Source organism: Wyeomyia smithii, chromosome 2 (genome assembly GCF_029784165.1).
Source record: "Wyeomyia smithii strain HCP4-BCI-WySm-NY-G18 chromosome 2, ASM2978416v1, whole genome shotgun sequence".
Lineage (NCBI taxonomy): Eukaryota > Metazoa > Arthropoda > Insecta > Diptera > Culicidae > Wyeomyia > Wyeomyia smithii.
Window position 1 is genome coordinate 83,188,977 of NC_073695.1, and position 21,517 is coordinate 83,210,493.

General features: G+C 38.4%; 2 protein-coding genes and 1 long non-coding RNA gene across 4 annotated transcripts in view; 1 reads left to right on the forward strand and 2 right to left on the reverse strand.

Moving 5' to 3' along the window:
• Positions 1-21,517, forward strand: part of LOC129724062 (uncharacterized) — a 64,158-nt gene that overhangs the window by 21,025 nt on the left and 21,616 nt on the right. The window lies entirely within an intron of this gene.
• Positions 5,758-6,261, reverse strand: LOC129724060 (uncharacterized). The gene is made up of 2 exons (XM_055678661.1): positions 6,180-6,261; positions 5,758-6,116 (listed from the first exon to the last, which is right to left on the reverse strand). Exons 1-2 carry the CDS (start codon positions 6,186-6,188, stop codon positions 5,814-5,816), a joined length of 312 nt encoding a protein of 103 aa, XP_055534636.1. The 5' UTR covers positions 6,189-6,261; the 3' UTR covers positions 5,758-5,813.
• On the reverse strand, positions 16,674-17,492 carry LOC129724058 (protein tonB2-like). Of its 2 annotated transcripts, none has more exons than XM_055678659.1 (3): positions 17,340-17,492; positions 17,047-17,290; positions 16,674-16,975 (listed from the first exon to the last, which is right to left on the reverse strand). In XM_055678659.1, exons 1-3 carry the CDS (start codon positions 17,346-17,348, stop codon positions 16,875-16,877), a joined length of 354 nt encoding a protein of 117 aa, XP_055534634.1. In that variant the 5' UTR covers positions 17,349-17,492; the 3' UTR covers positions 16,674-16,874. The 2 variants fall into 2 exon arrangements, with proteins under 2 accessions (XP_055534634.1, XP_055534635.1); XM_055678660.1 differs by having other exon boundaries at positions 17,047-17,272; positions 17,340-17,483.

Consider the following 21,517-nt stretch of genomic DNA (forward strand, 5'->3'; position numbering starts at 1 on the left):
AACCGTAACAGTTGAAGCGAGTAAAGGCGCTATATCCTTGGTTTTGAAACCCGAACATAAGGAGGAAATACCTATGTTCCGTCCCAGGAGATTGGTCAATGAAGGAGTGTAATTTCTTAGCTTTGTCACTCCCAACGAATTATATTACTTCTTACATACGGATTGTCCCCGTTCTTAGATTACATTGTATTATATTGCGCTACACAGTAGGCCTGGCCGTTGACAAGAAAATTGTATGGAAACCATTTAAAAAAAATGGTGGATATCATTTTCCAGGATCCTTTCAAGTACTGGCTGTGTTAGTGTAGACTAGACTAGACTAACACAAAATTAAACTAAACTGTAATTTAATTAACACTAAATCTACCGTAGAAAGATAACAATAACAACGTCGTTAACTAAAAAGCATCTTCCTTTTATCCTCCGCAAATCGCTCCAGCGCTAATTCAGCAAATTTTCCACGATTGTTGTTAACCATCTGCCGATGAACACTAAGCAAGCAGAGAGCACTCATCCATTGTTAACCTCAGCCAGGTTTTCACCCGACGTAATGTGCTGAACGAGAGCTCAATCGTGCTTGTTTTACATGGTGAAGCAAGTTCAATTTTAATTGCTTTCTCAGTCGCTGGTAAGAACGAACGGGCTTCAGCAAGCATGTCTATAAGATCCCGGTCTTTCAAGTTCTTACCGTCTGCTCTCATGCTGTTGCAATGTTGATACCAGACTTCCACCTCTCCAACAAAATTGTTAACGTCATAAAAAAATACGAAAGCTCTGGTTTTGCACTCTAACTCTTCTAACGACATGCGTATTACGTTAGCAGGATGCAGCGAGGACAACGCGTAGGCAAGTGCACTATCTTCCATGAACCGTGTTTCCTGTGAGGTTATTAGAGAATTAAGGTAAGAAATTGTCAATGCTCGATTCCATAATACTAAGCTAGTTGATGCAGGTGGGTTTACCCGGTACTTTTGCCGCTGCGATGTTTCAATGGGCTGAAAATGTCGTTTTGTGCTAACCTATGCGTTAAAAAATGGATTTTTTTTTGGATGGTGGTAAAAAAATAACTAAGACAGATAATAAGGTTTGATTAATTTCCTATGGAAGGTAATTATGCTAGCTTACGTGCTAAAAAAATCTACCATCTTGCGTGCGGAATTTCGGCAGTTAACCGTTACGTTCGCCATGGCGGATGAAAACATGCGTGTAAGCATGTTTTCAAATTCTTTTTTCATTTTATTTATCAATTCCTCCTCAAATTTCGCGACAAAATTGTTGGAGTAGATCTTACGCTTTAGGCTTGCCAGAAATCTTGGGGACGTTGGGCGGGTTCACCAACTTGGGAACCACATCGACATTTAGCCGTTCCATTTCCTCAAATGATCGCCTCGAATAGTGAGCCGACTCCAGATCCGGCCAAAACACCGTGTCTTCGGCCTTATGGTATTTTTTGGTGAACGACGCTACTTCCGGCAGGTACTTCGTACTATAAATTCCCCCGTTCTCGGCCAGTCCGGAGCAAAAGAAGAGCAGGTTTAACATCCCCTTCACGCTGATTGTCAGCCACAGCAGCACCGTCTTGGGGAACTTGGTGTCTAAAAGAAATTTCACCTTAGCGTTATTCTGCAAAAAAAATAATTCTGCACCAATGCCAAAAAAAATTCTGCACCAATGCCAGTGATTGCCCCCCCTGGCTACGCCTATGTTATCTATTAATTTTGCTGTTAATTACACTACTTTTAGATATAAGATTTGTTCCTGCATTGAAAAATATTTTAAACGAGTATGTAGAATGGTGAATAAAAGTAATTGAGTTATTAAATGCCCTAACATTTTCGGGGCGCGTGCTTTTTACGTGAGCAAAATCATCGGTTTCACCATGGATTTTAATTTGCATGTCAAAATTATGTATAAGCATAAAGAACCACTCACATTTATATGACATGGACATACTGGTCATATTTTGGAATATGTAGCGGGTAAAAGCCAGACAAATATGCCTGGGAAATTTGTTGAATTGAATCTTCAATTTGACAATGAAAAGTTTCATGATAGGCATCTGTTTCACTGCGATCGATATGCTACAAATCATGTTACCTAATGGTCGATCAAAAACATCATTAGTAACAACTAGACTGGTTGCATATAGACTTCAAATTTGCGCTTTTCAGGTTACATAGTAGTAATGATGTTTGTTGCAGAGGCCGCACATGATTTTTCTAATTTGTCGCATAATGCTTACTGACACTTAGATGTAATAAAATATGTTGCTTGGGTAGCTAGTTCTATTCAGGTTTCGCTGGTGTAAATCTAGTATAAAGTTGTTTCAAAAATAGACCACCGCTGAAGATGCCCTAAATAATCCAAAAATTCACAAGCATTCGTAGGCTCTTACTCTTCTATAAATGTGTATATTTGGGAATTTACTCTTTCGATACCATCCAGTCACGATTATTCAGTGAATATAAATGTATGAATAGAACAGTACCGCTGCAATCATAGACGACGAGAGACCTGCGGCTCTTCACTCCACTGGTACTGTTGCTTTTACCGGCATGTTTTCTTTCAAGACATCAGTTTTTATTAGGTTCTAAAAGCAGGTAGAGAAATTGTTCAAGGATGGGAATTGTTTCAAACTTTTCGGAATACTTTTACCTTAGATACATTATATTAGAGCAAGCCCACCAGTGGCTAAATTGAAGTTTCTAAAGCTAGTTTGGCAACTCCCACCATAATGCGGCAACCGCACCGGGCGTTGCTATGTTGGTTTGGGAAATGGAAATCCCCACCTCGGGTAGTAGCGAGTTATTAAATTTGGCAACGCGATAGCAACGAGCCGAATCGTTGCTATTTGATGAAATGTCAAACTGTTGTTTTTTTTTTGTTCTCGATAGTGAATTTTTAGTAATAATATTACGAAGATGATGAGTGTTTTGAATGCGGACTCAATTGGTCGGCCTCGGAAGACGAAGTGTTTTGTCTCGCTTGTTAAACACGTCGTGGGACGCAAGTGTCGGCGTGAACCACTACTCAATTTTATTTCCGATTGAGCGGAAATTTTGTACAGGGTGTTTTTTCGGGCAGGTAAAAATTTTGTATAGGTTTTTTATTGAGATGACCATTTTGGTTGGCATTTTGGTCTGCAACCTAAACGATGCGGAAAGCTCAAATCCTCACAAGATTGGCCAATATTATTCAATAAACCTGGAAGGTTTGGGCAAATCTGTTCGGGAGTATTACCAACTATTTTCCCGTTTCGTTCGGTCGTTGTAAATAAACCATTTTTCTCCTTTACCGCTGTTTCAATCTTCAAAAACAACCTAAGATGCGTTCGAAAGCGGCGTTAGAAATGGTCATCGGTATCTACCGTTGTTAAAACGCTGGATGGCACCTTCCTCCGTATGGCGGTTTTTTTGGGTATTTACTAGGCTGAGAGTCGCCCCGAATCTTTCCAAAAACCATTTTCTTAATCGCGTATAAGGAAATTTGTTTTGCGAAATCACTTTCTTCATCACTAGAATCAATCAAATAATCGAAAACAATTTACGCGTTCTATATTTAAGTTCTTTTTGGCGGCAAATTTTCAAATAATAATAGCAAACTGTGGGAACCGAAACAGCATGAAATACAGAATATATCTTTTGACAGTTCGCCAGCTTTCAGTAGAATAGTCATTTAAGCCAACGTTGCGGGACGTGCCCAGTTTACGGAATTACTTTAAATAAACATATAAGGATGAAAAAATTTATGTACGCACAAGTAAAAAAATCTGCAAAAGAATTATGTAATTGATAACTTGGGAGAACGGAAACAAAGTAAAAACAAAGTTATGTGAAATGGAGGGAACATTTTATGAAGTAGAAAGAACGTGCAAAAGAATTATGTAATCGATAACTTGGGAGAACGGAAACAAAGTTAAAACAAAGTTATGTGAAATGGAGGGAACATTTTATGAAGTAGCAAGAACGTAGATCATTCCGGAAACGATTGACTGACGGATAAGTTGGATATTACAAGATCCGCAAAAAATATGCGAAATACATCACAAACAAACATTTTGCCAACGCTGGCTAGTGACGGTCTTCAGAAATTGGCAACTGCCGGTGTGAAAAAGAAATAGTGGAATTGGTAATCCCCATTAGCAACGACCGGTGCGAAAATCGGTTGCTATCCAAAATGGCAACGGCCAGCGTTGTGAAAATAGCAACTCAAATGGCAACTCACCGGTGCGCTTGCTCTTAGTCTAAGCTCATGGAAGCAAAAATAAATTGACCTATTGGGACGGGGAGACACTGTCAATTTTTATTTCGATATTGATACAGAGAATATCACAGGGAACGGATGGTGTTCATTCACGTCGTCTGTGATAGGAATGCTCGCATGTAATTGGTTCATTGTTCGCGTAAATTTGTCATTGAAACTTTTTATCAATTTTACCGCTTAGCAATGAAATTAGAGTGATAACTAGCATATCACAAAATTGTGCTACATTTTATCTTTCCAAAAACATATTGGTTATTGTTATCCATCATGTGGTTATGCTATTATTAATTGCCAGTTTTTATGCCAATTGTTCTTATTTGCCAGTTTCATTTCCAATTTTACAGAATGCATCCTAGTATAGTAAACAAAGGCGTAGTCCCACGTCAAAAAGCTCTTTTTTTTCTTTTGTTACCAGACCTACAGGGGGTAGACAAAATTATTGAGACAGGCAAAATTTTGTCAAAATTCAAACGATCAGAACTTCACGAAAAATGAATCAATTTTGACGAAACGGGTCTCATTTTCCTGGAAAACTATCCAGGAAAACATTCAAAGATTAATATCTTGTTTTAAGGACAAATCTTATTATAAACGTGAAAAATACCAATCTCTAGGGGCAAGACACTATTGATATATGGCGGAATATTTCCAATATTAAATATTATAAAGTATTTATCGTTGCATTATTAGGCGCCGGTGTGATATCAATGTGTCGGATAAACGATAAATATCAAGATTTATCAACCGATATCGTATAATATTACCGAAATATTTTTTATGAAAATAAAGTTGTCCAGCCCCTAGACAAATCTGACATTTATTTTCGAGTCAATGTTTGCTCGAAATAAACTGCAATAAAATTGGGGTGTCGAAAATAATACGCAATACCAACTCCACCTCGAAACGAGTTTGATTTCTCTCGATTCGAGTTACTCGAAGCGAAATGCGCAATGTCACCCCTGCTTTCCAAATATTATGTGAGGACTTGATGCGGCCAATGGACACCAAAATTGTTCCGGGTTTTAAAAGTGTATGTCAAAAAGTTCATTTTTGCAACGCTTAGAACTTTTTCTGACAGCTAGTTTCTTGTAGATTTCTATGTTGCCAATAAACTAGAATTCATTCCGAGTTCATTGATACCCAAAGGTTGACTATTTTTTTGAAGCAATTTATACCCCAAAAACAGTTGCTGTATCATTTATTTTCAATTTCAATACATTTAAAAAAGTTATATCCAGGTAACAGTTACGTTATATCGAGGTATGACTGTACATGTTAGAAGTATTTTTTAGAGAAAACGGTAAGCGTCAGAAATCTGTTTGGCAAAGGTCTTTTTTCGGCAGTTCAAAAAATCCGTATCAGCTGAAGTTGGAACAAAAGAAGGGGCGAATCAAACTGAACTGGCTTGTGAATTGACAAAACCGATAATTACCCTATTCAATCATATTAAATATTAAACAACTATTTTACAAAAGTGAAAACACATGTGTTTGTTTATTAAATCTCTGCATACCTTTACAAAAAAATACAAACATATCCGACTACCAGATTCACCAGTAATAGTACCGTGGATAGTGAGTGTAGTAGCTAGGATAGTATGAATAGTAGTAGCCAGGATAGTAATACCTAGGATACGCGTAGTAACGAGGATAGTAATATCTGTAACCGAATCCAAACGTTTCTGATTTTTCTAAATCCTCTTTGGCAGCATCGCCCGATTCAAGACCGGCAGCCTGATCTCCGGGTTGAAATTCTTCTTCTGGAACTGGTTGCTTTTCGACAGCTGGACCGTTCGATTCCTCCACTGGGACAGCAGCAGCCAAGGCAGCTAATGCGCAAATTACCACTAATAGCTGTCAAATAATTTAAAAAACTTTATGTTCAAAAAATAAACGATTTTCGCAAAAGTGCCATACCTTTATCATTTTACTACTGGTTGGTGCCTTTTATCCTTAAATCCCAATCGATTACTGTCGCGCTCAGCAACCTGGACCTGAATGATGATTGCTCGACTGCATTTGCTTATATACTCAGGAAAATTAAGCCCTCACCGGCTAGCGCCACAAAAGAATTCCACTTGCCGGCAGTTCATGTGATTGAAGACATGATTCAAAAGCAAAGAATGACGTCGAGATGCGTCAGGAAGATACCCGCTGTTTCTAGCTAGCAAGTAGTCCAATTGTTTTTCTTGTTTACATGAGATTGTTGAACCACGGCACCATGTGATGATAGTTCAAGCTGATCTGACTGACGCTTGACGCCGGGGATTAGCCAACTAACTCAAATCGTTGTAAATTATAAGACCATTCATGCGAATTTTTTTTTTTTGAAAATGAATAAAAGCATTTCCTGCCACGTTCTGCCAGCAGAATGGTCGGAGGCTTGGCCTTTTTAAGCTTTGGCTTTAAAATTGAACTTAATTTTTTTATGGGTCAGGGGCGCTCCGAACGATACCGAATTCCTGGAATAAACTTTTGACGAAGGGTCTCAAAGTTAAGCTTCCATGTTCTGTTCCGATTTAAAAGACTATTAATAAATTTTATTATTTGTTCGATATTAAGGGGAAAAAGTTTACCTTCGAACTTGGTATCTTCTGTAAAGTGGAGTTGGGTGGAAACAACAAACCATCAATACTTACCTGTCGGTCTGGTTATAAATATGTGCATTCTCAAGACCGTGAGAATCAATTCCTCTGAATATGAAATTTAAATTGCCCCTTTTAACATGAGTTTCCCAAGGAACACTTGGTCCGCCTAGCGGCAGTTAATAAAACCTAACGACAGCAGCGTTATCTAATTTGACTAATGCTTAAGCAGACAAATTTTTTCGCTCCGGATTGGTGATCAGAGATGAATAGCGGGAAGAAAAGCCTATTAAACTATGAAATTTGGAAAAAAGTTATCTTTTCCGGCTGATTTTTGTTGTGAGTATTAGCACCATTAAGAAGTAGTTGCATATGATAGTGACTAATGTATGTGTTTGACAACCCTCGGTTGAACAGGAACTCCGACCAATCTTATCTTCTGAAGGCCTGTAAAACTATAAGGTCTGGTGAAAAAATAACTATGATCGCAATAAATTTATTATCTTATTGTATTGTTGTTGCGTAAAATTTACTACGGTGATGAAAAGTGTCCGACCGTGAAAGGGCAAACAGAAGCAGTGCGGAAACAAAAGTACAAATTTGTTAACATCGGCGATCATTTATTTTTCGGCTTCTAGACATCCGCCTGATCTTAAATTAATTTAGCTGTTATTTTCGGGTTCGTCGGGGCTTATTTTTAGCTTTTCAATTTTGTTTTTTTTTTCTTGTAAGGGGATTAGGATTACATTGTCCATCGGTGCGAGCTTTTGTAGTATGCATTAAATTTGTTTGTTCCTTTTGGTTTTACACCTCCACAACTAGACTGTCTCGGTATTTAACCTGAGCATTGAATCTTATTAGTTTATTTTCGAGCGCCACAAGTTTGAGTGAGTTTATTCTAATAGCCAAGCATTCATAGTCATTTATTTACATAAAACATATATGTTTTATATACTTGAAAAAACTTGCAAAAAAACGGATAATGAAACACAAAGGTACAAAGGTTCAATAGCGCATCAAAATATGACTATTAATGACAGTTCACCCATAGTACATGGGCGAACTGTCATTAAAGACATTCCAAGCAGTTTTTTATTCTTCATTTAAAAATTGAAGGACAACGATAAACATTTTTTGAAAATCATGTTTTGCTCAGAAAATGCAGCTTTTTCAAATGATATATAAAAACTGATATAGCTTTAGGACCCAATTGATTTAGGAACGCATATTTTGTATTTTAATTTTTGAATACATTCTAAAGTGTATTCGAACTTATGAACTTATGATAGGATAGAATATAATTGTTTTAAATAATATAAATTTTGTTTTTAGTTTTGATATTAATTTTCATGAAAAATAAAAATCAATAAATCGACTAGGCTTCTAGGTTTCAGAACACCCAGAAAAAAAATTGTCTAGGGTTTTTCCTGTATGAACGTTGTTCCCTAGGTATCGGCTGTATCCTGCACTTCTATTATCAGCAATATCGCTATTGAGAAGTGGCATGTTTTTTCAAAGGGGAGTTTGTTAGTAGCTTAAGTATTTGTAATAAATATAAGCCAATAATAAGTTTGTGTGACTAATCACAAATGGCGCCTCCTAAACACTGTTAGAAATTTGTAATTTTAATTTTTAGGATTTTTTTGCAGTCGCAGTTAGGACGTATCATTCGTAGAGATTAAAACCTACTTGTTAAAAAAGGGAAATAACTTTATGACGAACCTAATTGCTAACTTATTGGCTATAAAGAGAGCTTATCGTATCAATTGAAGATTGCAACCACTTTTGTTGAGAATTGGTAAAATTTTATTCGACATAGCTCCTAATGTTTCAACCAATGATACTAAATATTTCCCGCAGTCATTTCGATTCGAAAAGTTTCATTTTCATTTTATTCTTTTCGGTTACTCTCATCGAAACACGATGAACATTCTCCCCGTCAAACAGATTTGATTACGGGTTTCTTTCCCGTCTGGTGTTTATCGCGTCAAAGATCATTGCACGGTGTAATAAGAACGAAGAGATTTGACAGTTGCGTAGGGTTTGTTTACATGGACTTGTAAAATTATCACATTAAGTGAAAATGCGAAAGTGTGTCGTTGAAAATTGCGTTTCCAAGATTCAACCTAAAGATTTATTTTAACTGTTCATCCAATTTCCACAACCGGTACCTAAACAATCTGAGTGCTTAACGGAGAAAACTTTGGTTAGATGCTCTCCAGCAGGAGGAAAACTGTTGGTGAAGGTGTAAATATGTTTGTTCTCTACATATTAAACTCGGTGAGTGCCTCTGCAGTTTCCGGGAAGACTTGATTGATCCAATAGCCCACGATATGACCTGCCGTCACCGAAGATAGGATGTCGTCCAAATTGAGGTGTGCTTCGTACGGGTTCACGTACCCGATAGATCGGATTTTTTCAGCATAGCGCTCTTTACTGCCCTGTGGTAACAAATTCGCGTAGGCTGATTGACCGATTTCTTTCGTACTTATATTATCCATTTTCACTCCTAACAGAACAAAGTCACTAAACGGTGAATGAAAAAAAATCCAACACCCAACCCAATCCAACAAACCTGTGAGAAGTGTCAAAAAAGTGAGGTTGTTGTTTGCGTGCAGTAATTCAAATGAAACTGATGATTTCTCACACCCCATGTTCTCACGTCACGAACGTTCTATTGTCATTTTCAATTGAGAATCGTCAGATGAAAGTGACGCTGTTAATCTCCGCTTTCTAATGAAAATCATTTTTTCCCCTTCAAGCCCTTTGCCTGTCAAAATCAAAGCGAGAGTTCGAGTAGATTTCTTTCGACTCACAAAGTGCTCGAAAATGGAACAAATATTTTTCAATTGGGTCCTAAAGCTATGCCAGTTTTTATATATCATTTGAAAAAGATGGGGGTTGGCAAATGGCTGGACACGTGTAACTTGAGACCCTAATGTGGCCATTCACCTCTGTCCAGCAACTCCTATCCCAACCTCCACGTGGTGCCGACCGGAATACGAGTAACCTTAGCGGAGATCGGGTAACCAACTATGGTATATGGTATATGGTATGCTTCCCAGGTGGAAACTATGGTCGTATGCTGACTGGGAAGGGGGTCGTACGCGGCTGTATTCCCATAGGGGCGGCGTACAACAGCGTCTGACCCGGAGCGGGCGGCTGAATTATGGAATGCTGCATCTCGCCAGTTACACCTTAGATGGCAGCCCCATCAGCAGGATGTAGGTATCGCGACCCTGGTAAGGTGGCATACCGAAACCTTTCTTCAACTACGAACAACGAATTTAGAAATACGGAACGGATCAATCGGCAACAACCTAGGCTACGAACACGGAAAAAGATTAAGGTAAACGATTGGAAATTGGGTACTTGGAACGTTCGGTCTCTCAATGAACCGGCGCGGGCTGGCTTGATTGCTCGAGAATTACAGCGGCAGGGAGTCGAAATCGCAGCGATTCAGGAGGTTCGGTGGCCAAATTCCGGAGAAAGGGAATTCCGTGCAGTAGATCCTATTGCACGCACACTTCTTTCAAGTACCACATCTACTACAGTGGCGGCAAAGCAGCGGAACGGGGCGTCGGTTTCGTAGTGCTGGGAAATCAGAAAACAAGAGTCATCCGGTGGAGGCCCGTAGATGACCGTATATGCGTGTTGAGGATTAAGAGCAAATTCTTCAACTACAGTTCAATCAACACCTACGCACCTACAAACGACAAATCCGATGAAGTCAAAGATGAGTTCTATGACAAGCTTGAGCGAATCTATGACGAGTGCCCAAAACACAACGTAAAATTCGTCATCGGAGACGCAAACGCACAGGTTGGGAGGGAGGAATTCTTCCGTCCGGTCATTGGAAGGCATAGCCTCCACTCGTCAACCAATGAAAACGGCCTAAGCTGATAAACTTCGCCACGGCCAGTGGAATGGCCATATGCAGCTCCTATTTTCCACGTTTGAATATTCGGAAACACACCTGGAGGCATCCAAATGGAGAAGCCTGCTTCCAGATCGATCACGTACTGATTGGCGGTCGGCACTTTTCGGATGTAACTGATGTTAGGTCTTTTCGGGGACCAAATATTGACTTTGACCATTATCTCGTCGTTTGTAAGATCCGCGCACGGTTGTCGAACGTGCTGAAATCTCGTACAGAGAGGACGACGCGTTTTAACATTCAGCGGTTGAAAGCTGATGGCGTGGCAGCAAAATACGCCAGAGAGCTGGATAAACGGATGGCAGAACAGCAGGAGGAAGGAGTGGAAGACACAAATGGGCTGTGGAGCAGTATCCACGGCGCCATCGAAACGACTGCGAGAGAGGTGGTAGGCACGACGCGTGGAAGACAGCCTAATGGCTGGTTCGATGCAGAGTGCCAGAGAGCGACAGATGAGAAGAACCGTGCCAGGAGTCGCATGCTCACTGCGGCTATGCGTCAGCACAGAGAAAGGTACAGGGTGGCAAGAGCAGCCGAAAATAGAACCCACCGTCGGAAGTAGCGCGAGTACGAGGAGCAGGTGCTCGCCAGCGCAGAGGACAGCTATGCTTAAAACGATGTGCGGAGATTCTATAGAACTGTCAACAGAGTCAGAAGCAGGAATTTCCCTGTGCCTGTCATGTATAATGACAAGGACGACAACCTGCTTACTGATAAACCGACGGTTGCAGCCAGGTGGAAGCAGCGTTTTCAAGCGCTATTGAACGGTGAGGAGCCGAGCAGAGCATGAACAGGATGACGATTATGAGTGACGAACAAGCTGTGGAGCCACCAACACAGGAGGAGGTGAAAAAGGCGATTGGTGAGCTGAAAAATGGCAAGGCCGCTGGGAAGGACGGTATCCCGGCCGGACTTCTAAAAGTGGGAAGCGAGCGGCTGTACTATGCGATCCACCAGGTAATACTAAGGATCTGGGCGGATGAACAAATGCCGAACGACTGGTTGGAAGGCCTCATATGCCCCATCTATAAGAAGGGTCATTGATTATATTGTGGCAACTATCGAGGCATAACGTTGCTCAACTCCGCATATAAAGTGCTCTCCCGTATCCTGTTCTTCAGATTGAGACCGTTAACGGAATCCTTTGTTGGCGAATACCAGGCTGGTTTTCGACAGGGGACGGATCAAATTTTCACCCAGCGACAGATCCTCGATAAATTCCGGGGGTACAACTTACCGACTCACCATCTGTTTGTGGACTTCAGGGCGGCATACGACTCAGTGAAAAGAAACGAGCTGTGGCAGATCATGCTGGAACACGGTTTCCCTACGAAACTAATTAAGCTGAGTCGTATGTCACTGGAAGGATCAAAACCGTGCGTGCGGATAGCTGGCGAGACATCAGCCGCGCTCGTAACGTTGGATGGACTGAAGCAGGGGGATGCGATTTCCAACTTACTGTTTAACATCGCTCTTGAGGGTGCATTACGAAGAGCAAATGTGGAAACGAGCGGGGGCCTAGTGTGGTTGGTAACGTCTCCGCCAACCACGCTCGACGCCTGGGTTCGAATCCCACCGCCGACATAGGTGTCGATGGTTGTGAGGTGGCGTGATCCACTCACAACCAACCCAACTGGTCTAGATTCAATCCTAGCCGACACCGGGAGATTTTCTGAGGCGAAAAATCTCTGGGATCACGGCCTTCGTACCTTTTAACAGAGAAGTAGCGAGATTGGGACTAGTCATTAACTCTGTCAAAACGAAGTACATGGTAGCTGACAAAGAGCGTAGGAGTCCCCGTGGTGTTGGTGCTGAGGTGGAGATGGATGGGGAACGATTTGAAGTGGTTGACGGATTCGTTTATCTTGGTACGCTTGTGACATGTGACAACGATATGAGCCGTGAAGTGAAACGACGAGTTGCAGCTGCGAACAGGGCTTTCTACGGACTGCGTAACCAGCTAAGGTTCCGTAGTTTGCAAACTCGCACAAAACTAGCGCTATATAGGACGCTGATACTCCCGGAGGCCCTTTACGGACTTGCATGGACGCTGAAGGAAGCTGATCGACGAGTGCTCGGAGCTTTTGAGCGTAATGTAGTGCGATCGATACTTGGCGGTAAACTAGAAGATGGAGTGTGGCACAGACGCATGAATCACGAGTTGTACCAGGTATACAAACATGCTGATATAGTGAAGGTAATACACGGGGCAGGCTTCAGTGGGCTGGACATGTAGCCAGGATGCCTGACGAGAGAGTCGCCAAATCTATCTTCAGTAGAGAACCAGGAAGAGGCCGTCGACTCCGTGGTAGGCCTCGCACGCGGTGGATGCGCACGGTGGAAGAAGATGCACGATCTGCAGGTGTACGAGAAGACTGGAGAGCGGGTGCCCAAGATAGAAGAAGCTGGACATCTCTAATTCGTTCGGCCCTAGACCGGTTAACAGGCCGTTAGCCAAAAAAGTAAAGTAAAGTAAAGTAAGTTGAAAAAGATGGGTTTTCTGAGCTAAAGGTAATTAAAAAAAATGTTTATCGTTGTCCTTCAAGTTTTAAATAAAGAATAAAAAACTGCTCGAAATGTAATTAATGACATGTACGATATAATGGCAAACTGTCATTGAGGACATATCGAGCAGTTTTTATTCTTCGTTTAAAAATCGGAGAACAACGATAAACATTTTTTTAAAATCACATTTTGTTCAGGGAATTACGCTATTTTGGTTGATAAGTAAAAATCAGAAAACCGAGTAAAACTTTGAGACCCAATTAAAAGCGACAGGTCACAGCCGTCACTATAACCTGATAGTTGTCGATTGAAAATGACCGACGCCTGGTTTAAAACCAGTAAATCTATAAAATTCGAGTGTACCTAACCAATGAGGAAGCTGCAAAATCATTTTCAGAACTCTGAATCGTTTGAAGTGTATTCTTCCTTGTTCTTGACCAGATCGGTACAGCATAAAGCATTGCTGGTTCAAAAATTTGTTTTTGGAAATCAAAAGTTTGTTCTTTGAACAAAGTTTGAAATTTTGATTAATGAGAGGATATAAACATCTCGTATATTTGATGCACTTTGCTTCTATACTCTTAATGTGCTCTTTGAAAATATTTTTTTTATTGTTAATTAGTTCCAAGTACTAAATCTTGTCAGACCAATTTAAAATGACCCCATTCATCTTGATGACGTGATTATTATTTGGCTTGAGTAAAGAAGCCTCAGGCTCATGAGGACAAAATTGAAAAATTAGTTTTAGAAGCATTGCACACTGGGAAAAAATGAACCCAAATTCTCACTAATTAGAAGCCGCTGGGCTGGCAACCTGAAATATAGCATTTCTTAAGTAAAATTGTTCGATAATTCGATTGGTGATATTTTCCTTTCTGTGCAGGGCACGGGAAAAGGTCCATATTTCCAAAAATACGCAAAAATAGGGTGAAAAGGGGCAAAAGAGAACATTTCCCGTGCTCTGCCCAAAATGAAACCATCATTAATCGATTTGTTGACCGATTCAACATAAGAAATGCTATATTTCAGATTGTTAGCCCAGCGGCGAATATTTAGTAGAAATGTGCGTTCCGAGTTTTTCACTAAATAATCGCCGCTAGACTGGTAACCTAAAATATAGGATTTCTAATGTAAAATTTGTCAACAAATCGATTAATGATGGTTTCATTTTGGGCAGGGCACGAGAAATGGTCTATTTTGCCCTTTTTCACCCTATTTTTGCGTATTTTTGGAAATATAGACCATTTCCCGTGCCCTGCACAGAATGAAAATATAATTTTTGACTAAGGGCCTAAACACGGGAACAGCTTCGCAAAATTTTAGATTAATCGATTAGTTGATCCTTGAGTTACCTTTTACATCACAAACAAACTAAATACAAAGATGTTCTGCAAGCAGCTTGCATCTTTGTTATTTTTCATAATTATTCGAATAAGATTTTTTATAATTAATCAAAAAATAAACAAAAAATAGAAATAAAAATAATATAAATATAAAAATTTCATAAAGTGAATATGTGTTAGAGTGTTCCAAAAATAATCGATATTAAAAAAATTAAGGTGCTCAACCCTAAATTAAAAAAAAAGGTATTTATAGCATATTTGTAGAACATTTCGACTGTCTAATATATTATTTACAGGTTGCTCAAACGTTATTTTTAAAACGAAATGATTTTTTCAAGCTGAAAAATCAGTTTTTTGTACTTTTTGCAATTCGATTCGATTTCCACATTTTTTTGTTTTTTTTTTTTTATTTTTGTAGGGTTGTTTTTGAATATTTGGTTTGGTTCCGCAACTCATTTAGTTATTTGAATTACATCGTGATTTTTTCCATAATTTTTTGAAAAAAAACCTTTAAAACACGTATAAAGATTTTTTAATGCAATGCGGGATTCATGACAAAAATGTACATGAAAAATGATCCTTGATATCTTATCAGGGGGTTGAGATATTGACATTTTTAAACGTGATGGAAAACTAAGCATTTTTACAAAAATGCCACTAAAGCCTAATAGTAATTTTGCTAATTTATGTGACGAAAAATGAAAGGAAATGTTTGTGTTTTTATTTAAAAAATATCCGAATGATGATAAGCGAAGACGGAAAAACGATTAAAAAATAGAAGTACTTAACAGAATATCGAAAGAGCAAAAAAGTTGAAATCAACGCTTCCTGATTATGTGACTAAAAAAATCCTGTAAACATTTTTTTTTTTTGAAAGTCGAAATATTCTACAGCAATACTATAAATAACATTATCTTTCAATTCAGGGTTAATTAGATGAAAAAAAAAATCAGGGTTAAGCACCTCGATATTTTCTTTTTTTCGGGACACCCTAATATGTACCCAACCCATTAATGAAAACATTGCTAAATGTTACACTCATGAACATAGTATAACTGTAGGCAATTGAAAACTTCACTCCATTACCATGTCCGTTACGACAGTAAATGTTTACACTCATCGTTAAGCCTGGTTCTATGCAGAACTACAACTTTTTGATCAATATAAAAAAGTAAGGACAGTGGCAATATTTGCAGCCTTAATCATGAGCGGTAGCTTTCGAAACAATAAATTTAACTTTGTCAGCATGAAGAGGTGTTCTCAGGCCACTTGAATAGCAAAGGCGCAACGCTTCGTACCAAAATCCACCTGCTTGGAGGTGTATGTTAACCTAAGGCAAGGTGAATGTGGACGCGAAACATTACCCCCTTGTAAGGAATTGGCCTAAGTTGATACTCAAAATACAATAGAAAGCTTTATTAGAAAATAAAATCAACTTTTTTGAAATTTATTAAAAAATGAAGCTAAATTTATTAAAAAATTAAATTAAATATAAAATTTATATCAACATTAATCTATGAAATATATTTCAATATTAAATTAGAATATTTTGTTATTTTTTTTTTTGAAAACCCTATTAATCTGACTGCACAGTAAACTACTGGATGTAAATTGGAACAGTTTAAATTCAGAGTAACTCAGAATCACAATTGAAAAGCTTCGATTTTGAGTATTACAAAAGAGAAACGATAGCTATGCTTCAAATGTAAATAACCCGTGATCCAAAATCGGCAGAAAAAAACGCTTATGTATTCAGAAACACTTTTGTTCAGAAATTGTACACACTTTAGAGCGATTTCGGATGTCTTTTGTATAGGTTTAGGCCTATGGAGACGCCATCTTTTCATGACCCAAAATCTCATAACACCACGGACTATGGTGGGACCGAGATGGAAAAGGGATCCAAAAAAAAAGGCGCGTCTAAGACCTAATTTAGGTAGTTTCAGTCGATCAATTAATTTCACATTTGGCTATTGACGAACCAATCATGCGGCCGATTTGCTTGTGTGATTAGAAGATCAAGTCAAAGTTTTCTATCGTGAGCACTTTATTTGGAATCTTGCATACATGCTTATAGTTTTATAATCTATGAAACACTCAATTCAGTCAAAACCAATCAACAACATAATGTTAACTCACAATAATAAAATCCGCTGGATTTGAAAATGAATTCGGCAAGATTTCTCCTATTTATAATTACCTATAATAAATTATTTAGATGCGTTTTGGTACTGCTGGGAATTCAAGTAAACTGAATTCGTTTGACAATTTCGACGCCGCGTGGTATGAATTTCATCTCAATCGGAGCTGGGGCAGGGGCTGGTCCAGAAGAGGGTACAAACACTGTGGTACAGAAGTGGAATTATTTATGCACGTGTTTTTAGTTTTTTCCCCAAAATGTGTCAATTGGTTACCTGCTTCATCGTGAACAATCGGCGGTGGCGGAGGTCCATAAACTGGTTCAGCGTAATAAACTGGCGGCGGGGGTGGTGGCGGTGGACCGTACATCATGGGGGGACCGAGCAATTGTTGCGGTGGTGATTTATTGAATAATCCTGATATCAAATCCATCTTTTTCTGGATCAGAGAGAAAGTGGGCGCGGATGCAATTGTTGAGAACAACACGAACAGGCACATTAACTGCAGAAGAAAAAATAACTACTTAATTTCATGTGGTGTTTTTAGTGCATTTTGTATTAGACCGTACCTTAAGCATGATGAAAGAGTTTTGAACGACGCGATCGAGAAATTGTACTTCACTAGACGCGCCGCAGAATCCTAAATCTTTTTATATTCAACTCAGACATAGCAGATGTCCGAAGAAATTTTATTTCTTACCCGACAGAACATATCCGAACCACCCGGAGGCGCGTGTCCAGTTTTGAGAAAGAGTAAATAAACTGGAAAAACTTGTTTAATTTATGGTTTAATAGGGATTTTTTCATGAAAATACTGGAATATTCCAACAAGGTAGTTCAACGGCTATAAATTGCATGTGAACTTATTTATGCCGGGAAAAAAATCAAATAATAAAATTAATTACATTAGATTTGTTAGATATCTAAAATTAAATTTTATCAACCTACTCTATGGAAAGTTTCAAACATATGGTAACTTCACCACCTGGGTAACCGGTCATAATTTGGCTATGTTAGCTTATAAATTATTAATGAGTTAGTCTGCAAACGCTCCGTGCGATATTCTTTCATTAAGGTAGTTGCACAGTGGTACAAAATAGACTCCGTATGGTTTTTACGTTGTTTCTAACAGTCTTGTCAAATGTAAATCAAATTTTACTTGTGTTAAACTACGTGTTTTGAGACAACTCAAACTAAAACATTTCTGGTCGCAAAAACAGTTGATCAAATGAAATGATAACGATACCATGATTTTACCATCACACCTTCGAGTGTGTCCACAGTGCAACGATAACCGTTCAGATTTTTTGAATGGTGCTATCTATTAATAACCTGCTGCGAACCGGACATCACTTTGTGAGAAAATTTCACTAAACAGCTGAAATTTTTCTGTGTTCAAATATGCGGAGCTGTAAAAATTCCCTTTAATAATTTTATTGCCAAATGTGATGTTGACGACATTCTAGGAAATATTCTCAAAAGTCATACAAAAATACTACCCAGAATTGGCATTTAATAATTTTGTAATTCAATATCTGCTTGCATATAGAGATGTACAAACACGCTGCTCTGCTCGTCATTTTTAAAGTGTATGTGTGTGGTTTTTCTTTTGTACATTACATCGATCCCAAGTAACACACGTTGGTATAGAATAGTTGACGTTACCTATTCCATGACATCTCTATCACCAGAAAAGCGCAAAACATGAAGGCTAATAGAACAAGTACCGATAACAGCATCAAAGCAAGCCAACTTGATAGAATTAAGTGGCAAAATACATCTCGAGTACTAATACGGCAATGCGCAAATCTGTTGCTATGACAACTGTTAACTAGCGCATGCGCAAATGTGTTGTGTCGGCGCAGTGCAACTAGATCGACAGTAGCTTTTATCAGTTGCAGTTTTAATTGATTATAAATTGATGACAAAAAATAATTTTCAACCTTTCAAAAAGAGTTGTTTCTTTTGCTTGAATATTAAAATTGTTTTCGCATAGTTTCAACGTTATCTGGATATAAAATCTAACAAAACTAGAAAACGTTGTTAGATAAACAATAACAAAAAACTGAATTAATATTGGTTACACTGCAAGCGTTTTGTTTATCTTTTGATGGCACGTTTTAACCCGCTCCGATTAAATATAGAAATCGTTCATATAATTTAATATCAATTTGATCAAGTATTTTTAAGTTGACTGTTGAATGCTACGACTGTTGTACTAAGGAATAGCATTTTACCGGTACGTAATGTTGTTATTAGATGGTGTAATATCTTACGAAAAGACCAAGTGATAGTGATTATTATTCTTGAACTCATGTTATTAAAAAACATCTCCAAAACCAGAAAAAAGAGCTTGTTTTCGAAATGCGGTTGTATTACTGATGAAAAACAACTTCAAACACAATATAATAACACAAGTTTTTAATTGCGCTTTTAGTACACTTATATGACTACTTTCGTTGTAATCTATTTTCTAACATGTTTTGTGTGTTACTTGGGATCTTGATCCTCCATACATTATTGTCTAATACCTCAAGTTAGGACGTACTACGTTCCTGCGATCAGCAATTCTGAGAGTTTTTTATTTTGTCAAAACGACCCAGTATTGCCGGGTATTGCCGCATTCAAGAGGAAAGAAGTAATTGTAAGTAGTCCGAGAATATAGCCATGCTTGAGTTAATTTTAACACCGAATGGCCTGAGTCTAGTTAAACATGGTAGCTTTGTAGCCATAAGTTTATAGAGTGCGCTTTGACAAGCGGATTGTCGAGATTTCGAAGCTTAGTAGAGTCCAGGCTATAAGATGTCAACGGACTTGGGCATGGGTTTATTTTTAGGCTCCCCACTAATTTTTTCCTCAAGTTGAATTTCACAAAACTTCTATAATTTACTATAATATTTCATCAGCAAATTATGTTTGACGATAATGTTGACATGAGGAAACATGGCTCGGAGCAAAAGGCGTAAAAAGAAAAACCTTCCAACGTCTCATAGCTCTTCTCTTCTCTCACCAATTTCTCCTCGTACTTCTTTCTTCTGCCCCCCCCCCCCCCCCCCCCCTTAAACTCGGGCCTGTCCGGAAGTAAAAAGATGCCGACAAGTAAAACTCAAAATAATGAAATGTTTTCTCATTTACTTCTTTTTTTATAATTTATCTTCTTTCTCCCATAAAACCACATATTCAAACGTTTTTATGACCACATAACCACACTTTTTTTCGGAAAGTTCATGAAGTTATCGGAATCATTTGATTAAGATTTTACTTTTTCTCATTTATTTTCGAAAAAAAATATGATAATATGATTTCCGATTTTTGTTGTGACCGATCCGAGTCTGTTCGTCAAGTGCCTCTGAAGGATGCTGTTGACTGTTTTCAGAACAGCAGCCTTCCTGAGGTAAATATATTGGACTGCAAGTGGTTTAGGCCACTCAGCAGTCTATTGTTGCAATAAGGCAAAGTGCAGGAAGAGTCATACTGATGATTCATGCAGTAAAACACTGAAATTACCAATCTGGTCAAGTTTTTGTTCAACAAGAAAGAAAACACTTCAATGATTCAGAATAAAATTCGAACGAACGAACGAAAATCTCTGCAATCCTCAATTACTACGATCAGCTCTCTTTGTAGTCAGGAGGTTAGTGATTAGATCAGTTTTAAGATCATTTGTCTTTTTTGAAAAGTGGGCTTAAATCCCTACGAATCTGAGGTCTCTTACGCTGACATCCGGAAGAAGACCACGGCCGCTTCTACCTTGACATCGAACTCATTTATTTTCCTATCGTCTGATGAAACCGACTGTAAAGATCCCTCAGCAAGAACGTCGTATGCCAATCTTGAGAAGTTTAGAAAGAGAAAAAACCTTGCCTCTCCTATTTTTTTTCAGAAAAAAATCCGAGACTTTCAAAAGTGCAATGTACAAAGTGCAATTGTACAAATAAACCAAAAAGTGCTTGCAATCTTAGTCACAAAGAAAGTTCTCAGCTCTCCAAGGAACTTCTAAAACCCCAGTCGTTCATCTTGCACCTCCGGAAATTAATGTAAATTGAAATAAAATTAAATTTTCTTACATTGTAGACTGGTATTTTGGAACCTTCAATATATCTGATCTCATGAAAAATTTCCTCTCAGCATTTCCTCCATTTCCACCTAACAGTAAATCAATTTTCAAGCAGTTGATGGTACCTTTCTAATTAATTTGATAAGGTAAACAATGAATACAAATGCTATGGATTCTCAACTAATCTCAACTTACAATATTATTCACCTTAATTGAGACATCCCTTATGAACAATTTGAAAAAATGGGCAGCTATTTTAATTGACTATTTCTGATCTGACTGAAACTTTGCACAAATGTTTCTATGGGCAAAGGTGTCATTTTGTGTTATTAGTTTTCTTTAATTATGACTAATTTTGGAAAAAGGTCTAGGTAAAATTGGTATTGAAGATAGCAAATATTTTTAGAGCCAGAACGCACAGTGGTTCAAAAAAGCAAAAAATGGACCCTTGTTTCATAGCCCTTTCCGACCGAGCCCATACAGTTGTGTAGGTGAAAAATGACGGATAACAAAACCTAAATCGGAACAACTCTTATGTAAAAACACTTGCTTGCTCCGGTTTTTTATTTTTCGTAGCAGCTGCGATGTTGACACTAGCGTTGTGAACAATAAAACAATGAATAGGACGTTTAAAAAGCGAGAGAGAGAGTTTTGTTTGATTCACCTTCTACCTACGCAATTTTTATGGGC